Genomic DNA, 20565 nt, shown 5'->3' with positions numbered 1-20565 from the left:
TCCCCATAGGACATAGTACATAACTACATAACCATGTCTGTCAAGAGTAGCGTTGATCCGGAGGACAATGGTGACGAAGCCGACAGGAGCAGGGTTGGTGGTAGTAGTAACACGAAGCGCAGAAGCTTCAACCGGTGTTTCTCCCTCATGGAGGTTCCAATGGAACCTGGAGTATCATCATTGAAGGAGCTAGATTCTAACAAGTTCAAGGCTGAGATCAAGCGATGGGCTAAAGCTGTTGTGGGATATGCTCGTCAAGTGAGTGGTCGTTTAGGAAGAAGCTCCAGGAAAAGTGATCGATATGGGAGCTCTCGAAACTCCCCGTCGCATGGGGCTTAGCTATAAGCTTGTTGAAGGCCCTCTAACTCAGTCTTATATTGATTGGTATTAGATGCAGATATTGGATGTTTTCTTTTTCCTGGTTTGAACTTGGAAATTCATCATCTGTTTAAGGCTGAAGAATCTACATGTTGAGTCCTGAGATTGGGAGAATCGGGTGATGATATCCAACCAAAGATGAGACCAAATCCATGGGACCATGGCTGACAGTATAAAGATGAATTACAAGGCTTAAGATTCATAGAAGATGAAACAATTCAGGACCTCTTACGTAGTTTATACATTGTACATAATTTTCTTTTGATTTTTTTTGTTCGTTTACCAGATTCATTGAATTTCCTGTAATGTTAAGGTAATTTTTTCATGAATATTCATCGATCACAATTTGTTATACCTTTAGTGTATAATGGTATAAAATAATATTAATTATAATTTAAAGAATAATATAATAATCTCGAATTAAATAGTGATGATTATGTAACATTAAATTTAATTAAAATTTTAATTATTAATAGTGTTAATTGTATAAAATGTATTTTAATTGTGATTTTATTTTAAATTGGTCCATGTCCTTTAAAATATTTTATATCAATTCTTAAATACAATCTAATTCTAATTTTGTTCAAAAAATGTAAAATATTTTGAGGACTTGCATAAGTCCTCAAAATATTAATAATATTCTATTTGATCCTTCTGTTAACGTCTAATTAGTACTATTATTTTTTAAATGTTTTAGGAATTGAACTCGTGGTTTTTTAAAAAGGTTAAATATATTTTTAAAGGTTTTATAAATCAAAGTCGTCGCCTAAAAAATAATATGTTTTCAATTGTCTTGAAATTCTTTTAAAAGGTGTTTAATTCTCAAGACCTTTAACAATAGATTATTTTTCTAACGAGTAGAATAAACGCTATGTTAACAAAAATATCAAAGTATAATAACATTGGTTATTGATGATTCATATAGAATGTTCTAAAAGTTAGAGACTAATTTAGAATGGGGTCATAGTTTGAGGACTAATATAAAATATCTTTTAAGTGCAAGGATTAATTTAAAATATGGGATATAATATAGGGATATCCTGAACAATTATCTCTTATTAGTATATACAGGTAGATTACGCATTTATGGATCGGTGACTACGTATTTTCTTATTGCTAAATTAGGAAAGAAAAAGAATATTTTGTTGAGTGGTCCGCCATTTACGCGGCTTTTCTACTTTCGTCCCGTCTTCCATAATAACCAAAAGGTCCAAAACATAAAAAGAAAGCGAAAACGAAAGAAAATCCTGAACCCTAAAGTCAAATATTTCTCTGCAGACAAACAAAACAAATCTAGCCATGGGTAACACCGAGAAGCTCTTGAACCAGATCATGGAACTCAAATTCACGTCTAAATCGCTGCAACGCCAGGCAAGGAAGTGCGAGAAGGAAGAGAAATCTGAGAAATTGAAGGTAAAGAAGGCGATGGAGAAAGGTAACATGGACGGAGCTCGTATCTACGCCGAGAACGCCATTCGCAAGCGCACTGAGCAGATAAACTACCTTCGGCTCGCGTCCCGGCTCGATGCTGTTGTTGCCAGGCTCGATACCCAGGCTAAGATGACCACCATTAATAAGTCCATGGCTAATATAGTCAAGTCCCTCGAATCTTCCTTGAACACAGGTAATTTCTCCCTCAGTGATTTTGCTTTTAAAATTTTGATCGCCTTATGGCGATCTCTTTTAGTACAAATTCGCATTCAGGACAATATAGGGTACGATTGAAGAACAAAAAAAGAAGAAGCAATTTTCGATCTTTCTTTTGGGATTCAATTGGCCTTGATTGAAAAATAGTGTGCATATATTGGCTTAAAGTAATTTCTTTCAAATTTTGTTCTTGTTTACTAAATCACTTTAAATTCGGCATAATTCCATATTTTCCATGTCGGTATGATGAAATTCGCTTTTTTGTTGCAGGCAATTTGCAGAAGATGTCTGAGACAATGGATCAATTCGAGAAGCAGTTTGTGAATATGGAGGTCCAAGCGGAATTTATGGAGACTGCTATGGCTGGTTCTACTTCATTGTCCACGCCAGAAGGTGAGGTCAACAGCTTGATGCAACAGGTTGCTGATGATTATGGGTTGGAGGTCTCTGTTGGGTTGCCACAACCAGGTGCTCATGCTGTGTCAACCAAGATCGAGGAGAAGGTTGATGAGGATGATTTGTCGAGGCGACTTGCTGAGCTTAAGGCTAGAGGTTAGAAAAATGATGGATTTGATTTGAATGATCTTGTGGTATATAATAGCATTTATGATGTTTGGGATCGCAAGTGCTCTGCTTAAAACACCTTATTCCATATGTAAATTTGACTGAATATGGTTCCCCTTTATAATTTTAAATGCTGCATTTATCTCATATAAATTAGCTTTAGCGTGAATTTTAGGTGTCAAAAGCATCCCTTAATCCCTGAAACAATTTGATATGTGGGATGATCAAGTCTCCTTGCATGCACTGCTAGAGCTTACCCGTTGGTTCTGGTCTGTATGATCTTGGTGTTTCAATATTGAGCATAAGCTTGTGGTTAAAGAAGATATTCATGATTATGAGGGTTTGATAAGCAGTTCAATCTTTTCTTGCACGTCAAGTAAATGGATTAGGTTAACGCTGCTGAAAGTAAGCATGCATATTTGGATGATCACTGTTTAGCTGATTGATGGTCTTTCATTTAATATGTTTTCTGCTTAATTTAGAGAGATGGCATTTAAGGTTATGCTGATGTTTTTGTGATTTCCCCTTCTCATTGGGTATGTGAACGCACAAAGATACTTACAGGGATGTTTATCCATTAGTTTGATAGTTGTGGATAGATCTACTGAATAAAACACTAAGGTATACATCATTTTTATATAGGGTTGTAGTTTCTTCTAACAAAAAACATTAAATGAATCCACAACCAAACAAAGACCCAAACACGTTTAAGAACTGCATCTATACCATTATAAAAGGGGATGAAAAGGAAAAAAGATCCAAATTGTAGTGTGATAATACCCAATCAAACATTACCCTACCCTTCAAGAACTCCTTTCCTGGGCTTCCAACTTAATCTAAAAAAATCAACATTGAACGCTTCAAATGACGTCAACTGAGAAATCGATTCAGATATACTTGTGCCATTGACAAGGTCCTCAGTTTCTATGTTATCCAGAAAGAGCTGAAAGTGCCACCAGCATTTGTTAGCTGCAGCGTTGTATGTGCAGCAGCCGGGATCCTTCTCTCTTGCCATTAGTTTCTTACGCACTAGCTGTAACTTGGGAAAAAAGAAAAGTTATACAGGTAAAAGTAAGGATCCGGTTCCATAAAACAAGGTTACTAAGGATATAATTTGTTACATAGAAACATTTAGCTTCAAAGAGCAGCATTTCATACCTCGGGGAGACTGCTCTTGGAAGTTGAAAATGATGATAGTGTCGCTGGACGTGAAGTTTGTAAAATATCATCCAGAAGATTCTTGATAAAGCATAGACACACGGAAGAAAGATTTCCTTTGGCTTTTCATAAATGACGATGTTCTTGATAAAGCATACCAAGCAAGATGGCAGAAATTTGTGAGGATGGTCGATTTGTATAATAACATTTATTGATAAAACAACTATAAACGTGAAATTGGAAAGGAAGATGCCTTATCGCAGTGGAGCACCAATTTCAAACCACTACTGTAATCAAACTTCTCCAGAAATTTTTGCAAACTAGCAAACCAAGGGGCGTGATCATCTTCATTTTGGAATAGAGGTTCACATTGCCATGATGGTTCAAAGCAAAGTTTGGCTTCTTCTAACCTCAAAGGATTCAACGACGTAAAGGGATCAGCTTCTCACCTTTGTACTCGAATGAAATAAGGTTTGGGGTATCAATGTCAGCCTCCATTAGTTGCTTGCATTCTCTCAAGATAAGTGTCTTAAGCTGATTGTTTGATATTATAATATTTTTCAAGGCATTACATCTGCTCAAGACCAACTTTTCAAGGAGAGGGAAACAAGACAGTGATTTTGAAACGACTTATCCTTCAGCGTAGCATCTTCCAAGGTTAAAATCTTAAGCGCAACATACCAGAATGTTTCAAGATTTGGTGCTTGAAGGTTAACTCCATTCAACCCGGCGCAACTGTGCAAATCAACCCTTTTAGGTTTAGGAAGATTTGAAACCACCTTCAAAACTTTTAATCGAGTAGTGTAGACGATCCATAAATCCTCAAGCAGAGCACACTTTCCGAAGATTAAAAAGATTCAGATCATCACAAGGTACCAAATTACACCATTGAACCCTTAATGCAGTTATTGTTCTAGCAGCAAATACACATTGGGGTAAGGTGTAGCATTTATGTGTATACGGACGGACATGGAGATCCAATTCTTTGATGTTGTTTCTTAATGCCAGATCAATCCACTGGTCGATACTAGTAGTCAGTTGAGAAGTACAGCTGTATACTCCTATCTTTTTGCTCAACACGTCTTTGCAGGGTTTTATGGACATTATTTCCAAAAATCTCTTCATTTGCTTGAATCTGCGTTTGCACTTCATAAGATGATTGTAAACCTCTCAGCTGACAGAGAAATTTCCATTGATCAAAGACTAAACGCGAGAAATACGCCCATGTCTCGCCATCGCTTTGACGGGATGCTAGTTCTAGCTGCATCTTTATAACAACGCAGGAGACCAATGATCTGATGGATAATTTCTTCAGGAAATTGTGAGATATAAACCACACCATCAACTCTTCGCTCCACGCCTCTCGGTATCTATCCTGATGGTTGAATCAGTTCTCTTTGTTTTTCTAAACATCGATTCAAACGAAATTCGATGGGTAGATTCTTTCCAGATGGTTTCTTCATCAGAGGTTTCTGCAGAAGAGTTCTATTTAAAATCAACTTGACCCACTACTTGCGAATTTAAGCAGTTCGCCCTACATTGAAGAAGGGAGTTTCTTCCCCACTTTGGACAAATAACTTGATGGAAAGAGACAGAACAAACCAAAGTATGAAAAAGAAGAGGTAAGAAGGAATGCACAAATATAATTTAAATACACTAAAAACCAAATGGAGAACTTTTCCCAGGGTGGACACTGAAAGTTCAATTGCAGATTAGTAGTAAACAAAAACTCAATTCATTGCTAAATTCTTCTTTTTAACACATATCATCCACGCCAGAATTGTATATTTATGTAACTGAGAAAATTATCAAATTGCTATGTCAATGAGAGCCCCAGGTTTGCAGCTACATGATTTTCTATTCAGATTGAATAATACGAAGATAACTATTTTTCTAGTTGCAATCAAAAAGAAGGGGAAAAAAAGGGTTATAGCAACTAATTTCAGCAGCCTTACTAAACCAGACATAAAAACAACTGATTTTAAAGCTTGGGTTTTTTTTCCCTTAACCAGATAAAAGGTTTTTTTAATCTGGGTTTTATAAAAATTCAACTCTAAATATTGAATCTTTCTTAAACATGGCTTCTCGGGAACCAAACAGGAAGTAGCACAACTTTCAAGGTATATAAAAGCATGGTGGGATGGAAATATTTCACCTGGGCAAGCCAATACTTCGAAGAACAGCTGCCCCACCAGGGAGAAAAGGTTAAATAAAGCGTCAACGCGATGGTTCATTCCTAATGGGCCTGGGTTTAGGGTTATTAGGCAAGATATTTTCACATGATCCCGAATTTAAAACTAGATATTAATTGAATCAAATTGATTTAGTTAGATTTTCTATCCATACGTTAGAGTTAGAGTTACAATTAAATTAAAGTAAATATTTAATATTTAGTTTTACTATTATTTTACGATGGATTTGTTCATGCTTATTAAAAAATGATCAACAATGAATTAATACATGATTTGATTTTAAATTAAATATTATTTTTTTCAAAATCTTAAAATTTTAATTTCTCGAAAAATTTTATTTTGATTTTTAAATTAATATTTTATATTAATAAATATTTTCAATCATCTCATATTTGGTACGGTAAAAATAATTAGATGAACAGATAGAATGTATATAGAAAGTGAGAAATTGATCTAACAATATTTTAGTTTTATCAATTTAAATTTAAATAAAATATATAACTCTCAATCTTTTAACATTAATATTCATACTCCTCACATTTTTAATACTCAAAACCTCAAAATATAATAATAACTATTTCAGCAAAGTCACATTTCATATTTCTTAAAACTGAAGCTGCTAGAAGTTCTAGGTTCGTACCCACTTGCTTGCATTTCATATTTCTTAAAAGTATTATTTATTAAAAAAATCACATTTACTGTCCTAACGCAGATTGTCCTAAAAAATCGGTAGAGTTGAATGAATTTATATTTTACATAATCTTCAAATTTCTTCAAAAATAAAAATCCTCTCCCAGTTTAAAAATTCTCAACAATCCAACTCCTGTAGTGTTTACTCTGTGTCTCTTCTTTGTTAAAACTTTAAGCTTGCTTTGGCCAAAAACGATAAAATTTGCTTTCATAGAAAACAATAAAAATAAGCATGAATTTCCCCAAGTTGGTCTCTTTTCTTTTGATATTTCATCTGATTAATCCTGCAGTTGTTTTGCCATCTTCTTCTCTTACCTCACCAAGTAGAGTGTCTGAACTCCCCAAGAAGTTTCTTGATTTTGCTAAAAGAAAGGAGCTTTTTGATTGGATGGTAGGTATTAGGAGAAAGATACACGAGAATCCTGAATTGGGATACGAGGAATTTGAAACTAGTAAGCTGATCAGACAAGAATTGGATAAAATGGGTATTCCTTATAAATACCCTGTTTCAGTTACGGGTGTTGTTGGCTTTGTTGGGTCTGGAAAACCTCCTTTTGTTGCTATAAGGGCAGATATGGATGCTCTTGCTATGCAGGTTTGAATAATTTCTTTTTCTCATATCTTTTAGGATTCATCTCGAAGTTCTTGTTTTTGAAAGTTAGACTTGTCTCAAAAGCAAAATATGCAAATATGAGGCGTAATTGTTGTATAATTTAGAGATTTATTGACATTTCCACTTCTGTTGGTGTATATTTGAGCTTTAGTATTTCATTTCCTAGCTAGATTGTAATTGTATGACTATAGCTTGTTGAATATTATCTCATTACTTACAACAATGCTATTATGAATTTTGTTATGGGCAAACCAGCATGATTTAAGTCAAACCTTAGCACATCCTGATGTTTTTCTTTTCATTTGCTTTTGTAATCAATTATGGACTTCTATTAATGGGATGCTAAACACGCAGGAAATGGTAGAGTGGGAGCACAAGAGTAAAAATCCGGGAAGATGCATGCGCGGCCATGATGCTCATGTTACAATGGTTCTTGGTGCTGCAAAATACTAAAAGAGAATGTTGAAGAGCTAAAGGTGTCACATCAGTTTTCTTCTGCTAATTTCACAATATTTGATCATAAAGTTCCAGACTTTGTGCTTTATAGCATTGCTTATTTAATGAATTATTGTTCTTCATTCATCGATGTTTGATGCTGTTTTTTCTCTTAATCAGGGTACAGTTGTTCTTGTTTTCCAACCAGCCGAGGAAGGAGGCGGAGGGGCAAAGAAAGTTCTAGATTCAGGTGTGTTAGAGAATGTTGATGCAATCTTTGGGTTGCATGTTATACCCCAAGGACCTGTCGGTGTGGTGGCCTCAAAGCCAGGTCCTCTAATGGCTGGAAGCAGCACTTTCAATGCGGTAATAAGGGGAAAAGGAGGCCATGCAGCCTGTCCTCAGAATTCAACGGACCCCATTTTGGCAGCCTCTAATGTTGTTATTAGCTTACAAATCTTGTTTCACGTGAAGCTGATCCATTGGATTCCCAGGTACATTTCTTCCTTCCATAGCTTATTCATTCTATCGTGTGCCTACTTTTGCACATGATTCGATTATCTTTTTAAGCCATTTTCTAAGTTATTGTTATGCCATAAATACTGTTCCTCTCTTATATGCCCAAATTCCCTCTTTAAATTTTTGCAATCCTCGGTCACATTTGTCATCTAATCAAGATAATGTAAGAGAATTGCTTTGCATCACATTTTGAAAGGTTGCTGGTTTTGTGTATTTAAGGTGTTCCTTTAAGCAAATTTAAATGTCATGTTTCTCTATGTAGAAGCTTAAATATAGAAAAGGCCGCTGATCTATTTCAATTTTCTTTAGTAAGCCACTATGCCCAAAATGAAAGGGCTATGAAAGAAACATCATTCATGGAAAATTTCACTTTGGATCTTTTGTACTCTTGTTCGGAAATATGGCATTATGTCTTGTAACCTAGTGGAATATTGACTACTGACTTACTTCTATAACCTGTAACATAGTGAAAATTTGATTTTCTTTACTCTGCAGGATATGCTTTTTGTATATGTAATCCTTCATCTCCTTTAATATTTACTACAAAGAACTTTTCCTTCTATTGACATGTTTTCCCAGTCTCAAGACACTCACATAATGTTTGCCTTTTTTGATACTCTGGGTTCTGCCTTTAACAAAGCATTCCTTGTAGGTAGTGACTGTGGCAAAATTTCAAGGGGTGGTGCTTTGAATGTCATTCCAGATTCAGTTTCAATCGGTGGGACTATCCGAGCATTTTCAAAAGAAAGTTTAGTGCAACTTAAGCGGCGAATCCAGGAGGTATATAAGTTGTTTGTTTTGTGAATCATTTCATGAATTAATAAGCAATGTGTATAGGTTCATATATTGTAACCGAAGTTTTGAAATAGGTTCATATATTGCATTTTACAAGTTTTCCTGCATTTTGAAGGTAGAGCCAATTACATCTGTTTATAGTTTTACCACCCCATAACTGATTTATTCAAATGATAGGTTATCAAGGGGCAAGCCGCTGTGTATAGGTGCAATGCAACTGTTGATTTCTTTGAAAACGATAATCGAACCACCTCTTTTCCTCCCACCGTAAACATAAGGACTTGCATGAGCACTTCCAGAAAGTTGCAGGGATATGCTTGGGGCTGACAAGTTATAGACATGCAACCAGTGATGGCATCTGAGGATTTTGCATTTTACCAAGAGGCAATTCCAGGGTATTTCTACATGATTGGAATGCAAGATGTGACCAAGCCGCAGCTCAAATCTGTCCACTCACCCTACTTTTCGCTGAACGAAGATGTTCTTCCTTATGGTGCTGCACTTCATGCATCATTGGCTGCTAGATATCTTCTTGCGGCTGAGCCAAATTTACATGAAATGTGAAAATCCTGGACAACCCTCATCGGGTTGGCATTTAACAATGCTGCTTTAGAAACAGCATTCTTTCAAGTTCACACCAAATAACCATTTGGCATCCATACAATAAAATGTTTAAACGATATGATAACTGAACCAATTCATTTGGTAATACAGCAAGTCAAATCAGTTCAAGAAAGTCACGAAATTAGAGCAAAAACAAAAGCAGTAATGAATGAATCTTTCCATGTCAATAGTTTATTTTTAAATACAATTCCTAAACTACTCGTATATCCTCAAACTCCTAATTAACTAAGACTCGGTCATAGCAGTTCAATAGTTGGAACATGGAAAATATTGTATCCTGAATAAAGAAGTTCAATGGCTACTTCTTTGCACATAAACACCATCGATTCTAATGTTAGGCCTGCGATATATGTAAGGCCACTTTCTGCAGTATTCTGATAGAGTAGGGCAACGAACAATGCTCAATTCCTTTTGGCTTGTCAATCCGAGAAGGAAGTGTGGCAAAGCCTTTAACCTGTGGCATCTCTCAAGGTCTAAGGGTTGAAGGCGTGGCATGACAGCATTTTCCATTTGTGCAACTCTTGTCGATGGGATTTCACAATCAATCCAGTGTTTCCACTCTTCCATGTATGAGAAGCGAAGATATTTCAAACCGGGGAGGGCAATCATAGGTGATGAAGATGAAAGGGATACTGTTTGCCTCTCTTCTTTTGCTAATTTCAAAAAATTCGAGCCCCACTTTCTTCACTTTGGTCATGTTTAATATTTGCAGGGATTCTAAGGAAGGCAGCTCCCCCAAGGGAGGCAAAAGAATTCAGTTTCTGATATTGCCAATTGTAACATGCTTCAGCATGGGCAATGCCGATAAGTTCAACCAACATGGGAAAAAGTTGGGTCCATTGAAGCATCGAAAAATCTAATCTTTCTACTTTACAAGGGGGCTATAAGGCTTCAAGAATGGCATGTTCATCACACATTCTCCCGGTACTGAAATCAAAGTTTAGTGTCAAACCACCAAGGCCCTTCTTGGTACGAAGTTTTGCTTTTTTTTTCCCCAGTCACATCTGCTGCATTTCCTAATCCTCGAATCTTTAAATCCCCTCGAAAGTAACTCAAGTTAGACAAATCGCCGAGGGTAAATGCTTTATTTCCATCGGAACCATTGCTCACAACTACCTCCTCTAATGTCCGATGGCATGTTAGTCTTTGCATTCCTTTAGGCATGGATCTCAACCCAAATGTCTCCCAATTATCGAGGTGCCTCAAATTCAGTAGCTTTCTGATCCCAGAAGGGAGTTTTAGAAGACTTCGACATCGTGTGAAGTCAAAGATTTGTAGATTATACAAATTGCACAAGGTTTCTGGCAGTTCTAGTAGAGCATAGTTATTGCCGAGCTTCAAGTACCTCAAATTTGTCAAATTGCCTATCTCTTTTGGTATTTCTTTAGTCAAACACCAACTCAAATCCAAAGTCCTTATGCATATCAATTGATCAAATAACTTAGGCAAAGCCCTACCGATCGAACTGTTTTTGTTATATGACTTGATCAGCAGGCTGCAAAGCTTTCGAACATTGTAAATGCGAGAAGGAAATGGACTCTCCTTTTCGAGCTCGATAACCAAATGACGAAAGTAGTTTCCATTATAAGACTCTGTCTTGGTGGACTGTTTTACAGCTTCCATTCCCAACATAAAAAAATCAGTTTTGGTCAGAAACTGTGCAAAGTCATGCACTATATCATGCATTTTGCACTTCATGATGTTATTGTTGTTTTCATCTTTTTGAAAGTCTTGAAAGAAGGAGCGCATGGCCAAGTCGTCAAAGCATTCTTGACCAATGATCTCCATCTCTTTGTGTACCATTCCCTTTAAGAAACCTTGGGCCATCCACAACTTGATCAACTTATCTATCACGGTATCTTTTAGAAACAAGGCACAATACGAAAAGCATTGCCTCAAGGTTGAAGACAAATCGTAGTAGCTCAATAACAGGGGAGGGAAAATGCCTTTCTCAACTTCTTCAAGTTCCGATAGCTCACTGTCCAACACGCTCTGTCATTGTTCTTTGGACTTTTTGAAGCGTAAGAGTCCCCGAAGAACCTTAGCAGCGAGTGGCAAGCCTTTGCATTTGTTAGCTATCTTCCTTCCAATGTCCTCTAAACCTTTGCAATCATTACTGGATCTTCACCAGACCAAACAACGACCAGCATTCCTCCTCGTACAGTTGCCCTAACGGGAACATGGATGTGCTCCCCATGATGTTCGCAACATTTTCCTTCCGTGTGGTGATCAAGGCCTTGCTTCCCGTTGCTCCGCACTTGAGAGAGTGTTTCAGTGATTCCCACTTTGTGCAATCTTCCGTCCACACTCATCCAAACGAGAAGAAACTTCTTCCTCTGAATTAATCGATGTATCTTCTGCAAGCGTCTCGAATTAAGCTACAGTGGGAGCCACTCCAGTTAAAGCTTCAAGAATCGCTTTGGCAACTCTAATCTCATCTAAGGGATCAGAGACAGACACCCATATTCGTTTCTTAAAGAATGCTTTCACCTCCTGGTCATTATAGGCTAGTTGGGCAAGGGTAGTTTTCCCTATCCCGCCCATTCCAACCACAGAGATGATATGAAGGCTTTGCTGTTGATAATTTTTAGACATCAACATACGAATTATAGCATTCTTGTCTTGGTCTCTGCCGTAAATCACAGACACTCGATAAATGAGGTCATAACCGGCCGCTCAGATTCTCCTTTGCTTGTATTTAAATTAAAGCTGAACATATCTTTTTCGACGGTAATCACTTGAAGTCTTTTGTTTAAATCTTTTATTTTGACAGCAAGGTGAAGAACAATTTTGCTGAAACAGAAGCATACCTTGTTTGAAACTCGAAATTTGAGAATAGAAGTGTTCCATTCATCAATCAGACGTCCATGTCATAAGATGTGGCTTTAAGCTTTCCAACCAAAGTTTAACAGCTTCTTCCTCCACTTGCCTTCTCTGCATCGATCAACACTGCTTGGATAGCGTGGAGAGTGTTTTCAACTTCTGGGCTTCTTTCCTTACGTCCACCATAAAAGTCACCTTTCTCTCAATGTCTTGAACAATGGCGGTTAGCTGCTGCAGCCTGCAAGACTGCTGAACAAGTGCGTCAACCTCGGGATTATAGGAGAAGTAGAGAAAACGGCAGATATTTTTCTTTGATACACAAATGGCAGATTTAGATGGGAGGAAAGAAGAAAAATCAAACGTATGTTCGGGGCTTTAGCTTTGACGGTTTATCGTTGTTTTCAACCACAAATCATGCTAACATATAGTCAAGGTCATTGGCTCCCACGACTCGCTCTCGAGTTGGAAAAATGGATTGTTCCTAATTCTTCATTTACAACTATAATCATCTCTTTTTTAATATAATTTTCGTTGTTCCTGGTTTTGTTTATTTGCATTTAATACTCTCTTTTTTGTCTTTGAGTATGGCTAGTGTTAAACTACCAACTAAATCTGATGATGGTGGAACCTCCTCAATCCAGAGCCATGGTTCCCTTACTAAATCTGTATGTGCAGGTCGAATAGAACCATTGACTGAGTTCCGTGCTTTGTTTCAACTTCACATTAAGAGAGGAACCATTTTGGTCGTTTATGTTTGTCTCCTTAGACTAATTACATAAGTGTATGACTTTTGCATGAGAATTGTGGTAAATTATGCACTATTCAGTCATATTGCTTAATTTATCTTTCTTACCTGGATTCAAGCTGTTCTATCTTTTTACATTAAGAAAACGGAGTATTACCTATGAATTTTTTTTCTACTTTTTTAAAATTATCATTGTATCTAACTTTACACCTATTAATATAATGGATAACATTTAAATTATATATAAATTTTAATTAAATACGAAATATAATATATGAACACTAATTAATAATATATATATATATAATATAAAACTTTAATTTCAATTTTAATATTATTACGTTAAAGGACCAAAAAGGAAAATTATTTGCGCTTACAGATTGAATAAATACAATATCTTTCTTAATTTTTTTTCTCGATATTTTACCAAAAAAAAAATCCATGACACCATAATCATTCCTGGATAAAACAAGAATCATTAACTCCTAAATAAGATTAATTTTCCATATAGAAATCCCGAAGTTTGATTCCTTAAATCCCTCCCAAGACCCACATAAGAAAGAAGAGAATTTTCGATATTTGTTGAGCAAAGGTGAAATACTTTCATTTTTTAAAAATCAATGGTGGTTCTAAGCTCGGGTACTGCATATTTATTTTCATAGCTTTGTGAGTTGCCTTGCTACGTTCATGTCGAAGGAAGCTCACTCTCTTATGGTAAAACCAACGAGCATAAAGGAGCCGTAAAAACAATACAGGTTTAGTTCTTAATCTATTATATAATAGTTTTCTCTTTGGTTGCTGTTGTTTACATATATGGTTCTTGATAGTTTTCTATTTGGTTGACAGAGTGAAGATGGTGATATAATTGACTGTGTTGATATCTATAAAAACCGGCTTTTCATCATCCTCTACTCAAGAATCACACCATCCAGGTTTGATCGTTTTTTAATTTCACGTATATTATATGTGTATCTGTTCTTTTTTATAAATTAATATGATATATTGTGCATATTGATAATTATACGTATCATAATCTCTTACTAGTTATCCGTTATAAATATAATACATATAACTAATTATTTATTGAACTAATTAGGTATGATATTTTAAAATAATTATTCTTTAGTAATTTAATATTAGTTTTATATAATTATTTAGTTGATTATAGTATTACATATAATAGGTATTGTTATCCGTTATAACTAATTTATATAATTTATAATTGATATTAAATTCGTATAAATAATCTAGTGTAATAATCTCAGTTAATATTTCAAATATATTTAATATTTCTTTTTCTTCAATTTTTCTAATAATATAATATTTGTATTTATATTCCATATTTCAAAAATAAAATTTAAATATTTCCCTTTCAAAATTATCCTATTATAAATTAAAATTTAAGCTCATATTTAATGTAATAAAATATTAACAACGTGTCAGATAAAAAACCATCTACCTAAGATTTTTTTTGTGTTAATTCACTGTATATTAACACCTTATTGATAAAAGAATTATTGTTATTTATTAAAATTTCGAATTTAATTATAATAAATTTTATGATATAAATGTTTAATGTTAAAAAGCTTAAGTTATGTTTAAAATATAATATCTTATATTAACCGATATTAATAAAAAAAATATTTTAAAAATAATACGCTAAAACGTTGAAGATCGAAAACACTGAAAGCATAAAATTGTTTTGTACTGTCAGATGAAACCCAGTTCATATCCAAAAGGAATGGAGCAAAACATTGGAAGCATCCCCTTGAAGGTTGGCATAAGTATGGAGAATGTCCAGAAGGAACAATCCCCATTGTTAGATCTCAACAACACAAACCTGGGTGGAAAGCAACCTTTTTTCCTCGTGGTAAACAGCTTGAGGTTAATGTTGGCAGTGATCACGAGGTAGCTTTTCAAAATTCACTCCTCCATTTGTTTCTTAACAAAACAAAAAACAAAAAGTTTCTAAATCTGATTAAAATGATTCTTTTGCCCTTTGCTATGAATGAAATCATGATTTAGTATGCTCAAGTTTCTGCACTGATGGCAACTATTTCGGAGCAAGTGCTCGGCTAATGTATGGAAACCAGCAACATTTAATAACGAGATTAGCTTAGCACAAATTTGGGTTTTCTCGGGAAATGAGATGTATGACTGTGGAAGCTGGATGGCAAGTAAGTTTTCTCCCATGAAAAAATCTCTTATTTATATCCGTTGGTTTGGATCACTTTGATATGGGTTATTGTTAACATATTATAATCACACTGCAGGCTTTCACGAACACGAATCATACACTTTTATTCCATATACTGGACTGTAGTTTGCTTGACTCTTGTCTGTATCTCAACCATTTTGTCAAATATCTAACATAATGTTTTCATACTGTTGTTTGTGGAATGTTTAGAGCGATGGCTATCAACAAACTGGTTGCTTTAATGTAGTATGCCTGGATTTGTACAAACAAGCAGTAAATTGAGTCTTGGTGGCAAGATAGAACCTGTTTCTACATATGCAGGCAAGCAATTTGAGATAAGCATACACACAAGGTATGCAAACATTTCAAGGCTATTACCTGTTTTCGAGGTCAAAAAGTTGTTTTTCATTTACAATTGCAGTACAGATTAATCATCTCCAAGCATAAAATGACCAAATGAAATGTTGTTTCAGGATAAGCACAGTGGAAACTGGTGGCTGAGGGTAATGGAAATAGATTTAGGATACTGGCCAGGTTTGATCTTCAAAAATTATCCGACAGAGCCGATGGAATAAATTGGGGTGGAGAGATGTTAATTCAAGATTAGAAGGCCGTCACCTCTACTCAAAGGGAAGTGGTCATTTTCCTAGTGAAGGCTTAACGAAAGCAAGTTTTATCAGAAATATTAGGTATGTGGATGAATCTGGAGCTATAAAAGATGCTGAAAATGTTGTTCCATATGTCAAGACCTGAATGTTATGATTTACAAATGGGAAACGTGAAGAACTATGGTACCCATTCTTTTATGGCCCTGGATACTCTGACAAATGCTTGTAAAGTCATTGAAAATTAATAAAATTCATGCATTATCTCGATTTTCACGCTTCAAAGTTTGTTCTAAGTATCCTTTTCAATAATCCCAAGTCCCCGACTTCATGAGTCCAAGTGTTGGATTTCAGTACTTGTAAGTTTTACTGTTCTTAGGCAATGAAGGAACACTTGGTCTGAGTAACAATTGCGTTCTTCAAATTGGATTTCTCCTATTAGTTGTTTCAGCTTAACAATTCAAAATTGAGATACTACATCAATGTGAACACCATGGAAGCAGCTTCTACGAAAATGGTGTTCAAAGAACTCTGGTGTCGGAGCCAGAATTTCTTGAATCATAGACTTACAATCCTAGATAATTGAATATTTACAGAGAAATATATGATTTTCTAATACGACCAAGATTTGCTGCAACCATAAAAAAAAACAGAATCAGGCATTATTGCAATCGAGTAAAAGTTGATTACTTTTCAAACATATGTAGTCTATGTACATGTTATTAATACAGATACAAAACTAACAAATATTTAACGAGTACACATGCAGTCATTTCCGATTGAAGTATGTCATCATAGAACAAAGTCTAATCATATTGTTTCCTTTCTTCTTGTATACCGGAGATCTGAGCTGCTGATTTGGTTGCTAATCTGCGGCTATGAGGTATGACCTTAATTACCCGTGTTTGCTCTCCACTAGTCTGAGCATTGTCAGTACATGCCTGAGTTGTGGGTTTGGTAGGAAAAAGAGGAAGTAGTGAATCCCCTTTAGACTCTCAGGGGGACTACTTGCTGTACTTCCCTGATTTCACTGTCTTTAGATGCAGGCAGTTTTCTCAGAGGGACTACTTGATTCATCTGACTTGGCATGTTGCATGAACTTTGTTGAGTTGTGGGGAAGTTCACATCACATGTTGTAACTGATTTCCCTTTGATTGGAACGAGCTAATCTGCTCAACTGTTGAGTCCGAAACTGTTGAATTCGTAACTGGCATGCCGTAATGTGGAAAGTAGGTCTGACATCTTGGACGGTTTCCAGGAAGAATCCCAATTCCGTGTTGGTGAGAAGCAGGAACACCATAAGTTGTGTTCAAAAAGTCTGCACCAACTGCAGTTTGGTTCAGAGGACCACAGCCACCATAAACCGGTGCCAAGAAACCTGCAGTTGGAGGACAAGGCCCTGCATACGGCTTGTAGACAAGTCCTTCAGAAGGAGACATTACAGGTACTAACCACTGACTTTCAGGTGGAGATAACCCCAAGGAAGGAAGGGGAAGCCAAGTAACTGCCTTCTCATCTGCACATTCAATCCCTATTATTTGATTTTTGAGAATTATTTAGGATTTTAACAATCAATGCCGATTCAGGAACATTCTAGATGGGAACTTCTTGATTGAAGAAGCATTTAAAGATGGTTTGCCCATATATAGGTATCTTCAAGCAATATATGGTGACCCAGCAATCAACCTCTGAACCTGTTCCAAATGAATGCAAAGTTCAAATTTGTTGAGATTACACGCATAATTTGCTGAAATACCTAGCAAGTCCATAATACACCGATCCATTTACCTTTATGTCTATGCACTCGAAGATTTGCACGGCAAATATTCTTTGTTGGCTGAAAACAGTTATATAACAATTAGTATCTCATCAAGAAGCGGAGCTAGCAACAAGTATAGGGAGCTTTTGCAAAGAGTTAAACTGATGCAAACAGAAAATATATTGAACATTTTGCAGCAGAAAGAGCAGTTATAGATAGAAGACAGAAGGTAAACCAATATTACAAGAAATATAGAAGGCAATATGTCAACCATTTACAAAACGAATGACCGAAGAGTAATTTATCATGAGCCAGAATCTATATGCACATACTTCTGATGTTCATAATATGTAACGGAACAATATTATATATACCACACACTCCTGGTGTTAATTAGATGTAGCAACTCTTCAATAGCGAATACTAACAACAGAAGTGGGACACTTACTTGACAATAGCTCTTCGTACTTTCCAGAAATTTTCTGACCTATTACTCCCACAATATCATCAGGGGTATATCCAATTAGACAGGGACTCCATGGAAGTACTTGGGACATTATCATGTCTGTTCACACCATCAACTAGCGTAGCCCCGGTGTTATTTTCTTCAACAGCCTTACTTATGTTTTCAAGTGTTTTCGGACTTCCATTATCAATTCCAAGTGATTGTCGCAAGCATGACTTATTTCTCACCTTGGAAGCATTTTCCAGAGATTTGACAGACTCCACTGAAATATACTCATGGTTTAACCGAGCATTTGCACGAACTTCACTGTTCAATACATCCACTGAGCTGCTTTTGTTTTCTTTATTACATGAATCAAGTGGCGTTTCTGTGATTTTGAATCCTTGCAGGTCAGATGATGCATCACCTAAGATATTATCTCTGGTTGAATTAGATCTTCCCCTGATGTCTTGATTGCTTTGAAATAATCTTCCATTCTCCTCAGCTTGGTTCCCCACATATCTTCTAGACTTCGAATCTACAGAAATTCCATTAGCATTTTGAGGTTGCATTGAAGAGCTTAAGTTTGATTTAGGAAAATGTTCCTGATTTTCGCCCTGATTACTGCAACTGCTATTTCGATTGATTCTAGACATAGCAGGTGTAGGAACCCTAAGGTCGTCATCATCACTAGCTTCCTCGAGAAACTTTCTTAAAGCTAGAGAAATAGCTAGGTTGAAATGTAATTTTTTCAAGAACAGCTGGAGTTGGTGGGACGGTATCCAAACTACGGTAATTCATAACTTTCAAGAATTTATTATCTTGAACTCCTTTGGTGGTTCTTATTTTAGCCCCATGGATGGAATAAGAATGAAACTTCGAGGGCGAAATTGAAGATTCATGGGCGTATCCAAATGGCATAAGCATACTAGTTTCATTACCTTCACCCTACAAATATGAACCATTTCTTGTCATACAACATAAAATAGGAAATTTGCATAATAAGGTCATTAAAAATAGTAAACTTACATGGCTTGAAGATATTGAAGGAACCAAGCTGTTGGTATTTTTGGTGGAAGTGGTGCAGCGTTGAACCTTTGGGAAGGGATACTGAGTTGCTCATAGAGGCCATTTTGTTCCTTGGAGGTGCCTTTGGCCCCCTTTCTTTGTATCATTCACATGAAGCCTAGGAAACATAGGACTCATCACCTTTGCCTCGTCTTTTCTTCCTTTCATTATTGTTTCAAAGTGCTTAATTCGCCACAAACTTTTAACTCAAAAAGCAGGTTCTTCCACCATCAAAACGTTTAAATTCAACAAATAACGTAACTTTATTCTCCAGATGGAAATTGAATTGAAAATTTCCTGAAGCACCCAGAAAACTCAAGTTTTTTTATTCTGGACTTGAGAAGAATTCAGAGCTCTATCCATCCAAAGATTTCAACCCACCTCAGGAAAACAAATCTTTTGACTGAAAACCATAAACATAAAAAATTAAAACTTTAGCTCCAAAAATCAATAAATCATGAATTCTAACAATTAGCTACTGATGATAAACATACAAAGTTCACCAATATCTACCTCTAACTTGCTCCAGGAAAAGAACCAAACTTCTTAGCCAAACTCATATAGCAACACCACAAAATAACAAATAACATTCCCTTTTCCCCCTAACAAGCCTATTCATAAAAGTTCCCCATTAAAGAAGAAACGAGAATCTTTCCAAAAAAAAAGTATTGTAAAAACAAATAAAAGCAGTATACATCAAATAGAAAGCAGAAAGAGAGAGAGGGGGATGAAGATAGATTCTAGCAGAGAAAAAAAAAGTTGCCTTCGATATCCACAAGAGAAGAATCTTTTCTCTCTCTCATCACCCAAAAGCAAAAGCTTCATTGCTGCCATGGAAATCACCCTTTGGCACCCGACACTGATCTCTATCCTTTAATGTACTTATACATATCCCATTCTCTCCATGATCAAACAAAGAAGATCCTGCGACGTCAAAGGGCCCACTTAATTTAGATCATGTGGCTGATATGTCATGCTTTCATGTAATTTGTTCTTTCGAATTTTGGCCAATCTTTTAACTAAAAATCCGTTAAAGATCGTCTCTTTTTGGGCCAATGTTTTGCTTTGTTTTGTTTTCCTTATTTTTCTCTCATGCTTTTATTGTTGTGGTGGGGTGAAGTTTCTTGTGGGGGCTTGGAGCGTGGGTTAAACGGACTAATCACAGTGGTTGGGTGCACAAATCACAATAATTGGTGTGGGAGTGAAGTTGACGCTCGCTTTTGGAGTTTGGCTTAAAGAAGATATTTGCTGTAATGTTAGATATCTGAAATCCGATGGGGAACGAAGATTTTTTTTTTTGATTTATAA

The 20565-nt window shown here is 35.9% G+C and overlaps 2 protein-coding genes, 1 long non-coding RNA gene and 2 pseudogenes across 3 annotated transcripts; 3 read left to right on the top strand and 2 right to left on the bottom strand.

Annotated features, from left to right (window-relative positions):
- Window positions 1–1677: 1677 nt before the first annotated feature.
- Window positions 1678–2732, top strand: LOC120190755 (ESCRT-related protein CHMP1B-like). The gene is made up of 2 exons (XM_039193800.1): window positions 1678–2002; window positions 2296–2732. Exons 1-2 carry the CDS (start codon window positions 1678–1680, stop codon window positions 2580–2582), a joined length of 612 nt encoding a protein of 203 aa, XP_039049731.1. The 3' UTR covers window positions 2583–2732.
- Window positions 2733–6708: 3976 nt separating this feature from the next.
- Window positions 6709–9748, top strand: LOC120190752 (annotated as a pseudogene).
- Window positions 9749–10548: 800 nt separating this feature from the next.
- Window positions 10549–12469, bottom strand: LOC120190254 (putative disease resistance protein RGA4). The gene is made up of 4 exons (XM_039193352.1): window positions 12426–12469; window positions 11998–12244; window positions 11718–11951; window positions 10549–11607 (listed from the first exon to the last, which is right to left on the bottom strand). Exons 1-4 carry the CDS (start codon window positions 12467–12469, stop codon window positions 10549–10551), a joined length of 1584 nt encoding a protein of 527 aa, XP_039049283.1.
- A 2432-nt stretch (window positions 12470–14901) lies between these two features.
- LOC120190757 lies at window positions 14902–15489 on the top strand. The gene is made up of 3 exons (XR_005522640.1): window positions 14902–15091; window positions 15209–15360; window positions 15457–15489. It is a non-coding gene; the product is annotated as an uncharacterized LOC120190757 (long non-coding RNA).
- Window positions 15490–16658: 1169 nt separating this feature from the next.
- Window positions 16659–19440, bottom strand: LOC120190253 (annotated as a pseudogene).
- Between the last annotated feature and the right edge of the window lie 1125 nt (window positions 19441–20565).

Source organism: Hibiscus syriacus, unplaced genomic scaffold (genome assembly GCF_006381635.1).
Source record: "Hibiscus syriacus cultivar Baekdansim isolate YM2019G1 unplaced genomic scaffold, ASM638163v2 tig00116962_pilon, whole genome shotgun sequence".
Taxonomy (NCBI): Eukaryota; Viridiplantae; Streptophyta; class Magnoliopsida; order Malvales; family Malvaceae; genus Hibiscus; species Hibiscus syriacus.
This window is presented reverse-complemented; position numbering and strand designations above follow the sequence as displayed.